Source organism: Erythrolamprus reginae, chromosome 1 (genome assembly GCF_031021105.1).
Source record: "Erythrolamprus reginae isolate rEryReg1 chromosome 1, rEryReg1.hap1, whole genome shotgun sequence".
Lineage (NCBI taxonomy): Eukaryota > Metazoa > Chordata > Lepidosauria > Squamata > Dipsadidae > Erythrolamprus > Erythrolamprus reginae.
In genome coordinates, this window is record NC_091950.1 from 273,955,613 (window position 1) to 273,968,534 (window position 12,922).

Genomic DNA, 12,922 nt, shown 5'->3' on the forward strand with positions numbered 1-12,922 from the left:
AGTTGTATTAAACTCCTGGGAGGAGCCTTGGAAACTGCCTGTTCTAAACATCATACATTCCTTCAGCTTGAATATCTTAATGGGTAGATATGGCAGATTTGGAATGGGGTTCTATCAATATGCTGAGAACACCTATTTTAATCTAAGAAATAAATAGCACCTTTGAACATTGCTTATAATTCATGACGACCTAGATGAGGGAAAGCAAGCTAAAATTATACACTGATATAGTATATTAGATAATGAGAAAGCTAAATCAAAACTATTAGGTTTTAATAATACCTGCTGCGTTTTGTTTGATTTGTTGATTTTGATTTCTTTTACTTACTTTCCAGTGTCACATTTTAATCGGGTGGCCATTTAAATGACTTAAATAGGAAAAACAAAAAACAACGAAGGAAAATCAGGTGATACTCTTGGATGGAACTGTACGCATCCAGAAATAGAAGGTTAAGAGTTTAGATCTTTGCCATTGCAGCTGTTACTAGATTTGCAAGTGAAAGCTATGAGAAATAACACATTAGCGCAAGTGCCAAAAAGGGCTAATACAACAAGTGTGACTGTTCCTGAGCTACTCAAAACTAGAAATTGTTATCAAAGTGGCATTCTACTGAGCCAGGGCTCAGGTTCATCTAGTTAAAATGCTCTATTTTCATACAAAGTGCTACTTCATGATCATTTAGGGCCATTTGTCATGGATACTGCTTTCTATTGAAGTTGGAGTTTTCTATATACTAAAAATGAATTAAGCCACTGAGTTTTAGGGGTTCTTCCTATATGACTTTAGATATACAAATAATCCAACCTTCATTTTTAATAGAGAAAAAATGTGAATATCTCATGGTGGCACTCTGGGTCTGATTTTAATTAATATCTTTCCACTTTTGAGAGGGATGGTGGTACAATGGTTTAGTGATGCTGGGCTTCTCAGCTGGAAAGCCAACAGCCCTGGTTCAAGACCTGATAATCATGTGAGCTCCCATCCTTGCCTTAGCTCCTGTCAACTTAATAATTCAAGAACATGTCAAATGCGAGCAGATAAATAAGCAGCACATTGGTGGGAAGCAACAGTGCTTCATGATCTCACGGCCATATGACACATCTTTGGGCAGTGCTGACTCAATGGCCATTGAAACAGAGATGAGCACCATCTCTATAATCAGCAACAACTAATGGAGTAAAAATCTGCAGGGACTCCCTTACTTCTTTACTTTTGGGAGGAGAGCAAACTGTTGGTCATTTGCTGTTCTTTCCTTTCACCTTTCCCAATATTAGTACCTTATCTAGAGAGCCTGGTCTTTACATAATGTGTCCATCGTGAAATCATTTGAGCCCAGTCACTTGTGCCTTGTTTGAGAATTCTGGTTTTAATTTATTCAATAATCCATTTGTTTTCATGACTGTCCATGGTGTTCTCAGGAGTATTCTCCAACTTCAATGTTCAAAAATGTTAACACTGTTCCAACATTGCTTTTTCAAAGCCCAACTTTATACAGTGTAACAAACAATACCATTGTTTGTACAGTTCTGACCTTTGTAAATATAGATGCATCATATCATTTGAATAACTTTTCCAAAGCTTTTATGCAGGGGTGGGCTTCTGCCGGGAGAGGGGTGGGGAGATGCAGGCATTCTGCATAAGCCACGCCCACAGTGTGGTAGTAAAAAATTTGGTAGCCCTTCACTGTTTTCATGGCAAGTGCAAGTCTGTAGCACACGAATTGATTGGTTGTTCCTTTACTGATAATAGTTGATGATAGAAGTTATCAACCTTTTATACAGGGAATCCCTCTTTGAGGCAGATGGATGTTTCAAAAATGAAAAACAAACAAACAAAAAGGTATCTTTATTTTCAGTTCTAAGGCTGGTTGTTCAATCTGTTGTCATTAGTTTGTTTTTCTCATTACCGGTAAGTCTAGTTCCCCCCCTACTTTGCTCTTTAACTTTTATTATTAGGACTTGCAGATTCTTTTCACAGCTATCAAGACAATGCCATCAATATAGCAATAGCAATAGCATTTATGTACCGCTTCATAGTGCTTTTACAGCTCTCTCTAAGCAGTTTACAGAATCAGCATATTGCCCCCAACAATCTGAGTCCTCATTTTACCCACCTTGGAAGGATGGAAGGCTGAGTCAACCTTGAGCCGGTGGTGAGATTTGAACTGCTGAACTACAGCTAGCAGTTAGCTGAAGTAGCCTGCAGTGCTGCACTCTAACCACTCTTATCCTGCACAATGCAGGTCATTGATGTTTCTCCCTCCAATTTTTGGTCTCATCTTTTTAACCAAATCTAAAACATTGGCATTATTATTGCTGTTATTAACATTTTCAGGATATTTTCATTATGCCAAAATAAAATTATGAAACTATTGTAGAACTGACTTAATGATTTTTAACATTGCATTAATATTGAAACAGAAATTCCTATTCTAGAGTTGTGCAAACTGAGCCTTCTCCAGTGACCTAGGAGAAGGCACAATTTGCATAATGTGAATGAAGCTTTGTACTTCATAGGTACATCCTGTGTATGAAGTTTTGGAACAGAAAAGAGTGCATTGTATTGAAGATTTCTGATTATGTTGATTTCATTTCAAACTTGCCTTGTGATGTTACTGATTAGCTATCTATTGGGTCAAAATATTATATACTAGCACCATCAGGCTGTTGTCTTTGAAAAGCTGTAAGACAATGGTTGTGAACAACTAATTAGTATTATTAAATTGCTATTAATTAAATTACAATCAATTAGATATAATTACAGCCATCTTGTTCAATTCATTTTCTAGAGAAACTAATTGCCTATTATGCTCAACTCTAGTGATCTTTCTCAAAATTACTTAAGGGAAATAAAACATATGTACCTTCTTCACCTTCCCACATAATACTAAGAACTCAAAAGATGATTTTGGACTGAATGTACACCATAAAACCAAACACAGTGTTCCCTTGATTTTTGCGGGTCCTACATTCGTAAAATGTCTATACCACGGTTTTTCAAAAAATATTATTAAAAAAATACTCAGTGGTTTTTTTGCATACCAAGGGTTTTCCGGGGCCGCCCAATGTACAATACTGTGCGGTTTAACTCTCCTCCTCCCCCTCCCACCCCAGCCATCCTGCTTCTTTAAATAAAAGTTCAGCTTCCACCCCAGCCTCCCAATCCTTCCCCTTTAATTCACTTGAAGCCGAGCCTTACTGCCGCTCACTGCCACCGGAGCGAGCGCAGCAAAGGCCCATGCTTGCTGCCCAGTTGGCCCTGCGGGTTTGGGGGGTAAGTAAAACCAGGAATGGAGGAGGGAGGGGGAGGAAGGAAGGAAGGAAGGAAGGAAGGAAGGAAGGAAGGGAGCATCTCTACTTCATGGAAATTTGATTTTCACAGGCGGTCTTGGAACGTATCCCCCGCGAAAGTCAAGAGAACACTGTAACACCAAAATTCATGTTGACATATGGCTGAATTTCAACTTCATGTATATTATAAGTGGTAAATAAGATAACCATTGTAAGGACAAATCCTGGGGAAGTATTACTTGTATTCCACAAGGCAGAGGCTATAGTAGAGAAGGACTCTTTGGCTGACAGGATCTGAGCATGCCTAATCTGTGGATAGGATAGGATTGTACAGAAACTGTTGGGGGAAAATGGTCCTCAGATAACATGGTTTTCTCTTCTCTGTGTTACAATCCAAGTGAATAAGTTCTATCAAATAGGTCAAATTATGGCCTATCCCATTATCTAGAAAGTATCTAATCCTCTTACTTCTGAGAAACTGGACATGGACATTGATCACTTGTTTATTAGATCCAATTTTTTTTCTTTGGATAGTTTAATCCCAGAAAGATGTGTGATTGGATCTGGAGAGTGGAAAATTCATTGTGTGAGATGTTGATTGCACCTGTTTTGAAGGAATAGTTCAGAGTGTGGCCCCAAATAATTCAGATTGATATAACCTTTGTATTTGTAATGGTATTCAGTGGAATCTACAAGATTATTTTATACCATTGCTTTTGTGCAGAATTATTATTATTATTATTATTATTATTATTATTATTATTATTATTATTATTATTATCATCATCATCAATAATAATAATAATAATAATAATTTATTAATAATAATAATAATAATAATTTATTAGATTTGTATACTGCCCCTCTCTGAAGGCTTATTATTATTATTATTATTATTATTATTATTATTATTATTATTATTTAATGAAGCGAGCTTCAATGCAGAGCAGAAGATCGTCATTTTGGCTTTCCAACCAAGTGAAAAAAAATCAGCAATTGTTAGAGTGATCAGGAGCGGAAACTTTTATGAAACGAGTTAAAAATGAATCATGATTAGCAATAAAGGAAAAGTTAAATGGGGCTGGTAATAAACTACAGACCGGTAATAAACTACAAAATATCTCTGGCTTCCATCATTCCTGTTTTACAAATGTATCCCAAGGCTTAGATTATCAAATGCTTATAAGAAATGTTTGCATGAAAAAGGAAAGCACTGAATTACCAGCAAAAATATTATCTTCAGTGATAGTGAGAAAATGTCTCTTATTGTCATTTTATTATTTATTTATTAAGTTTATGTCCCGCTTTTTCTCTAAGAGCTAAAGGAAGCTTATGCAATATTATCTGCAATGTTTTGATATTTCTGCAATAACAATCTTATAATTAGTTTGAGAGAGAGAGATTGGTCCAAAGCTCCATGACTTAATACAAGTGTACAAAGTTGTGATTAAGGTGCTGCATATGAACTTGGGTCAAAAGACCATCATGTTATGCGTTACACAACATAAACTCCCAGGGACCTTCTATCATTTTGCCCCTTTCCTAGGTAAGCAAGTCAGTATTTTCTGTGAGGGTGATGGGCATAACTTCAATCTAAAAATCAGTGGAAGTTTTGCTTGAGAAATATATATGCCATGATATTGGCTGCAGCAGATGTACTCTAGAATATGTGGCTTGGGGAGCATTTGTCCACAAATACGTGGTAGACAGGTCAAGGGAATAGATATTGAACCCAAATTAATATTCATAGTTCTTGTCTCTAATTTGCCTGAATGTATTACCATTATTTTATCTTCAATCCTTAAAGAGACACATGGGAAAATTCAAAATATCTTCAAGAGAGTCCATTGATTAAGACATCAGGCTAGATATCAGAAGAGTATGAGTTCTAGTCCCACTTTAGGTATGAAAGCTGATTAGATGATTTTGGGTGAGTCACTCTCTCTCAGTGCAACTCACCCCACAGGATTGCTGTTATGGGGATAATAGGAGGAGGAGGCAGATGTGTTGGATATGTTTACTCTGCAGGTTGAACAACTCAATCAAAAATTGGGCTATAAAATTGAAATAAAACCGGAAATGTATTTATTAGGCATAATTAGAGGCAAACATAGCAAAGAAAACTACTACTTAATAAATCACTTACTTACTGCTGCAAGATTAGCATATGCACAAGTCTGGAAACAAGATAAGATTCCAAACAAAGAAACGGTAATTAAAAAAATATTAGACTGCGCCAAATTTAGCAAATTAACATACGAAATTCAAAACCAACAAAATAAGGACTATTACAAAGTGTGGGAAAAAAATTACAACTGGGTGGAAATTAAGAAAAAGGTATAGTAAATAGAATTGTTAAAAAATAAATTTTGTAAATATATCAAGTGTAAATGTTTAATGTTGTATTGTTTGATGTCTAAATGTTTGTAAGTCATATAAAATAAAATAAAATAAAATAAATAAAATAGAGGAGGAGTAGCCAACATATTGACACCACGACGTTTCCCTCAGGATCTCTGAGAGAAATGCCAAATTTCCAGCCATTCTGGGGGTTGGATCCATATTATTATTTTAAAAGATTTTTTATATGAGATTTGTATAATTTACAAATTTGATTTAATGTTGAAGAACATTTTGATATTAGTGGATTTCTGTATCCTGGGAAATTGGTAACATCATTAGCCTATGGATGGATCTGTAGCTGTAAGGTTTAAATATCAAGGAGGATTTAAAATAAGAAAAACTGTAAAAATATGAAAGGGGGACTTGAAAAGGTAAAAGAGATTAGAAATTTAGGGCATTTAGAGATGAATGAATAAAAATTAAGTAGGTAAAGATAAAAATTAAGGAAAGGCGAAGTATGGCCCAAAGCTAAAAATATAAAAAGGATGGATTCAAAGGATAAGTATGAAATGAGGTACAAAAGAAAATGTATATGTTTGGAAGATAAGTAATAGTGATTAAACCAGAAGAAAATGGAAAATTAAATGTAGTAGACTCAAACGACAAAAATAGGTAGTAAAGGAGGCAGCATTATGACAGTAATATATCTAGGGGAAAAACACAATATATGTATAAATATGGGCAAAAGAGTAGCACCAATGATTAAATGAAGTTAGCGATTTGTGTTACCTGCCTGTTAACCATAAAATGAATTATGATTAGATTTACTCAGGGAAGGGACAAGAGGGAGGAAGAAAAATTAGAAAAGGAAGGAGAGACAAGGAGATGAGGGAGGGAGGAAAGAGGAGAGAAGGGAAAAGAAGATAGAGGGAAGAGAGGAAGATAGAGGGAGGGGAGTTATAAGAAATATTGGGGAAAACAGGTGCAAAAAAGGTATAAAATTAGGATGTTTATTTATTATATATTGGATAAATAATATATATATATTGGTATAATTTGTTTTCGTAGATTTTCACGGGTACAGGTATGACGGTCTTGGTATATTCGGGTTTCTTCCCATGTAGGATTTGGAAATTTCTGGCGACGTTTCGATGAGGTCTCACTCGTCATCTTCAGGCTGGTGTTTCTGTCCTTGTTCTCAGGCGAACACTGCGAGACCTGAGCTGCATTCCTTCTATAAATACTGGTGGCTGGGTGTGGTATATGTGCCCAGCCACATATATTGGACAAACGAACAGGAGAGTGAATGCACGTGTTGCAGAACATAAGAATCCATTAAAGAAAAAAGAAAAAACCTCCTCCCTTTTCCAACACTTCAAAGCTACAGGACATGAAATTGATTTCGACAGTACCAAATTAATTTCCAAAACAGAACACTACAGCAAAAGAATAATCATGGAAGCCATCAAGATAGAAAAACATCCCCAAAATATGAACAAGCGGGATGATACCTCTCGCTTACCAGACATCTGGAAACCAGCCCTCAAACGTATCCCAGCCATAGAAACCAGACTCAGAACACACATTGTAAAACAATCAAGTAGACTGCAAGTTCCAACTACTCAGGATATCACGCCTAATCTACAACCATTAACTAATCAGCATACCTCAGCTACAGCAACGACCCCAATTGTTACCCCACTGACTCACCAGGAAGTTTCTACAGAGCAGGCAATTGCTGAGCCATCAAACCACACCCAGCCACCAGTATTTATAGAAGGAATGCAGCTCAGGTCTCGCAGTGTTCGCCTGAGAACAAGGACAGAAACACCAGCCTGAAGATGACGAGTGAGACCTCGTCGAAACGTCGCCAGAAATTTCCAAATCCTACACGGGAAGAAACCCGAATATACCAAGACCGTCATTGGTATAATTATATATATCTTAATATGATTTGTGGAATATGCATGGAAATGTATGTGGAGATGGAGAAAAAAAAATTTTTAAATGAAAAAAATCCAAAACTCAATTGAAAATATAGAAACAGGCATATTAGGAATTAAGTTAATCATGAATGTGGATTATTTTTCATAGTACATTCTTCTGGGATTGGCACATTTAAAGCCCAGATACTGTTGCAGTTCAATTCACAAATATGATAATGCATATCAAATTGAATACAGTGTACCCTCGATTTTTGCGGGGATGCGTTCCAAGACCACCCGTGAAAGTTGAATTTCCACAAAGTAGAGATGCGGAAGTAAATACACCATTTTTGACTATGGACAGTATCATAAGCCATCCCTTAAGACTTTAAACCCCTAAATTACCATTTCCCATTCCCTTAACAACCATTTACTCACCATTATTACTGGTACTCACCATTGAATAAGACATTTAGTGATCCTGATATTTATAAACATAATTATTTATTAACAATAATTATTTTTTTTTGTTATTTATTTGCAAAAATTATTAGTTTGGCGATGACATATGACGTCATTGGGTGTGAAAACCATGGTATTGAAAAAAAACGTGAAGTATTTTTAAATTAATATTTTTTGAAAAACCGTGGTATAGGCTATTTGCGAAGTTCGAACCTGCGAAAATCGAGGGAACACTATTGTTTTTTCATTTTCCTGTGTGCCATAAAAACAATAACATTTAAACCACTGCTTAATTATGGAAAGGTATCAATTTAAATATGCCTATATCTCAATGAGGTGTCGGTCATTGCATGGATGCTGCATAAGTAATACAAGGACTAATTAACTAGCTCTGAACAATGACTTTACAAACTTCACCTCTGACACAATGTATTAGGCAGTCTTAGACAAAATACTGTTCTCATATTTAGTCTTCTATTTACAGTGTACAGACAACAATACCATGCTTAAGTATTGTTTCGTAGCTTGCTAAATATTAATTATGCATTTGAGATATTAGTTTGTTCCATTATTTATCTGAAAATGATATCATAGTATCTATCATATCTACTTCACTTGAATTAGGGCCAATTTCCTATTCATTTCATTGGCTGCCAATGAAGCATTTGGTTCAATAGGCTTATAAACAGATTTAGATATTGTTATAGAAAAACACAAAACTTACCTAATATGCACTTCATATTTCTGTCCATCATCTACCCTGATATCAGTACTGATCTTTTTAATTTCATCTCCGCTATTACATTTGAACTGGTACTGAACAAACAAAAAGAAAACAAAAGATTGATTTGTCACTTTTAGAAATGTCATAAATTTCTGATTAGGAATGAGCCAAATTGAAACAAGTCAGAACATTAGGCTTGATATGAACAAAACTGTTCCATGAGTCATGAAACATGGACTTTTAGGCAGAATGAAATCTTTGACAAAGGGCAGGCAAAATCTCAACTCACAAGGAAGCCAGAATTATACTAATTATCCTTACAGTCTAGTTTTACAAAAAATAGTCAGAAAGTGAACACCTCTACAAAGCATTTTAAATAGAAATCCATGAATAGTTTTCCTTTACTTTAAGATTGCTATACATGCATAAGTCAATTTAATTATGCTTGATATTAGTAATGCCACTTTTAAGAGGTTTAAAGCCGATTTATCTACTGCACCAAGAACAGGTGCTGCCCTCCGTGCTTTATACTAGGTATTTGAATGAAAGATGTTAATTTTGTATCAAATGGATCAGTAGTGGTTCTAAAACCCATTGCTAATGGCTTGCGTGCATGTTTGTGTGTGAACGCGACACTTCTGTGCATGCACAGAAGCTTCCTGGGTGGATGGATGGAGCCTCCTGCCACCATCACTACTGGTTCGCAGAATTGGGTTGAACCGGGAGAAACCCACTGCTGAAATGGATGTCAAATTAGTTCAGAGAACAATAAGCTCTTTCCGATACGAATTGGGACATTTTAAACATCTGATTTTATCACATATTTTATTCTGTCGTATGAACAGCATTGGTTCTAGATTGTTTTTGAAAGAAGAAACCTTTGTGTTGTTTGTCCTTTTTTAAAAAAATACTTTTAAAATTATTTTTATTAACCTCTTATTTAATTTTGAATTTGGGACCTTTTAAAATTATTATTTAGAATATGACATATCATATATAGATTAGCAATATATATTAACATTTCAATTAAATTAGCAGAACCCAATAAAATATAAATGTTAAAAAGAGGCCTAATCTCAGTTGTTTTGTGGTTTTGTGGTCAACTTTTAAATATAAATGCTCCCATTTTTTTTGCTGGAAAAGGGGTTTATTTTCCAATAAAATTTTGTACGTTATTTGTATGTAAATGCCAATCATAAAAATGTGTGTAAATAATGGGCAAAATCTGAGGGGAGTAAATACAAGGATAATATAGTTGAATGGAAAACATTTTGAGGCCTTGTTTATGTTTTCTACTCCATTTATACCAATTAGTAAGTTAATAGGAACTTTTTTTGGTAACTTCACTGAGTCTTATATTTACAAAAATGTCAGTCTCAAAAATGCTATTTTTATCTTTATCCTTATCCCTATTCTTTTTTGTTATTTTATTATTTTATTTAATTATTAGATTTATATGCCACCCATCCCAGTTATAGAGACTCTGGGTTGCTCACAACACAAATATAATTATTACATCAATTCTTTGTGTTTCTTTAAAATCAGTCAATTAATATTCAAACTCCTGTCAAACAATTTCCTTGCTATATCCTATTATATTTCTTGACTGATGTGCCCAATGTGTTAATCAATAAGTGGGAAAGCCCTTTGCAACTGAGGAATTTTTCAGATATTTTCATTACTTCTTTGTAAACTTATGGTTCTCAGAATTTGTTGGAAAAAAATAGCTACAATTCATCTAGAATTAGTTTTATGTTTTTCATTAAGAATAGAAGATGAATAATGAATATATTACCTTCCATTTTCCTTTGTACAACAAATTTATAAAACAACCTAAGGATTAATGCTATCAAGTTAGCATCAAGGTTTAGATGGAGAATAGCTGAGTATTTTAATATCTTTGTGATGTACCTAATATTTTTGGTTTAATGCACCGTATTTATTAAAATTCATTTTTGGCAGAGACCATGAATACCAACCCATGCATATTATACTTTTGCTACATAGGTATCTATTCTAACTTCCATTCAAATAATTGCTACAAAGAGAATTCTCTAAAAGGATTTTGTTGTTGTTGTTAAAGGTAATAATCTGGTTATTTCCAGACAGTTAATGTTATGCCTTCCAATCTGCAAAAACAGACTTCTAAACCTCTTTATAAAGAAGAATCCTATAGAATTTAGAAACGAATAATTTGAAGTGTTACCTCTAAGATACCACGCTTGATAGAAAGTTGAATAACAAAGTTGCCCATTGTTGTTGGCTTCTGTTCAATATAGAGAAGGAGGCCGTGGAAGCCAGAGGTCTGGAATTGTAAATTGATGCTATTGTGCTGATGCAAAGTAATCCCTCTAAATTCCATATAAGAATTCCCCTGGTACTGAATATAGCTAAAATCTATAAGAAAAAGAAATATATATATTTATATATATGTATGAAAGAATGCATAGCAATTGATTACATATCAAAGGCTTATTGTTTGGATACAGAAGAACGATGGCATTCATCCACTAATGTAGCAGTGCTTCTTAACCATTGTTCAGATAAAGGAAAAGAGGAAAGCATCCAAGTGCAACGATGTCTATTTATTGAGCACTACCTGATTTGAATATAAATCCGACTTCGGAACATTCTTGTAAAGAAAATGCCTGTTCGTTTGTAAGTATATTCCTTTTGGATGGATTTATTTCTGAAATATATTTAGTATATCTTAATCTCTATTGCAAAAGGAATCTGAGAGTGTGAGGCAAAGAATTCAGACCAACAATTAAATGTTTATGGAAATTCTCAGTTATCCAAGTCATGATTGTCCCAAAGATGTTTTTTCAACAGGGAAATGGACTGTCTGGTTTTTCTTTGAAAACATTCAGCTTCTCATCCAAGAAGCTTCTTCAACCCATTTTCCTTTATTATGTATGTTACATTTTATGTTTTTCAATGTATTTTTAATGTTCTGTTTTTAATGTAAATTATTCAATAAAAACTATTTAAAAAAGAAGAAGCTTCTCAGATGAGAAGCGAAAGGAAAACCAGAAAGTCCAGTTGCTTCTTGGAAAAGCACCTTGGGGATGATCAACAATTAATTAAATGACTTACATGTGAAGATTATTCAGCTAAGCTTTATTTGGATGGAGCACATCCCGGCTACTTCTAACCAAATAACAGACCCCAAATATTAATTCTTTTATGTTATGTGCTGCATTCCCTGGGAAGTCCCTCCCACCATTGTAAAATGGGAGGGGAGTCCCTCCCACTATTGTGAAGTGGGAGGGACTAAAGCAAAATTGTGGCTGAAAATGAGGAGGGACATTTAATTTTGGTGTTCAATAGCCCTTCTCTTTCTGATTTGTCTTCCTTTTCCTCCTTCCTCCTCTCCCTTTTAATATCTTGTCTATCTCAACCTGCCCAGGAATGGAGATGTCCTTGGAGAGGATTTTGAAATTAGGATGATCATGACATAAAATCTGGCAAGAACCATTACAGGTTGTCAACCCTCAAGTCTGTTTGTAATAGGTGGCAAGGCATGTGAAGATTTTTAGAAGTTATTTGAAATTTAACATGTATAGTTTTTATTTTTATTTTAAATAGAAAGCAAGATGTCTTACGTTGTTTTTTCTAACTTTTCTGGGTTTCAGTATATCACATCAAACACTTTTTTTTCTTTTAATGTTTGTGTGAATAAATGTACAACCCCCCCCCCTCTTTGACTCGAATTTAGCCATTTCCTCAGTAAGCAATGTTGACATTTGGCTGTCTTTTGAAAGTCCCAAGTCTTATTTTTAACCATCCCAGGTAGATTTAAACTAAAGTACTGGAGTTAGTAAAGGAATACAGATAGAATTCTGTACCCTGTTGATGGGATGACAGGACTGGTGCCTTGGTTCTTTCTAATACCTTCTATTGGTAGAAAGAAACAATATAAACCAGAATGCCTCCTATGTGCTGAAAGCTTCTATTGGATAAGCAGAAAGAATCCTTAGACAGATAGAAATCCTGAAGGAGGTTGTCCCATGGGCAGAGTGATGTGACATGAACCCGAATCACTATAAACTTAGAATGATCAAAAATAGAAGTCTGAACTTTTCATCTGAAAAACACCTTCCTAGGAGCAGTGAATTATTCCCTGAGTTAATCATATGTCTAGCAATTTTGTTTCATATACCCATTGCATTTTCAT

General features: G+C 34.7%; 1 protein-coding gene across 1 annotated transcript in view; it reads right to left on the bottom strand.

Annotated features, from left to right (window-relative positions):
• The window catches only part of EYS (eyes shut homolog), a 1,050,766-nt gene that overhangs the window by 287,921 nt on the left and 749,923 nt on the right, over positions 1-12,922 (bottom strand). Inside the window, exons 33-34 of the mRNA XM_070763632.1 lie at positions 10,952-11,142; positions 8,746-8,837 (exon numbers count right to left, since the gene is read on the bottom strand). Of these exons, the coding sequence (XP_070619733.1) occupies positions 8,746-8,837; positions 10,952-11,142 (283 nt within the window). The remainder of the gene's footprint in view (positions 1-8,745; positions 8,838-10,951; positions 11,143-12,922) is intronic.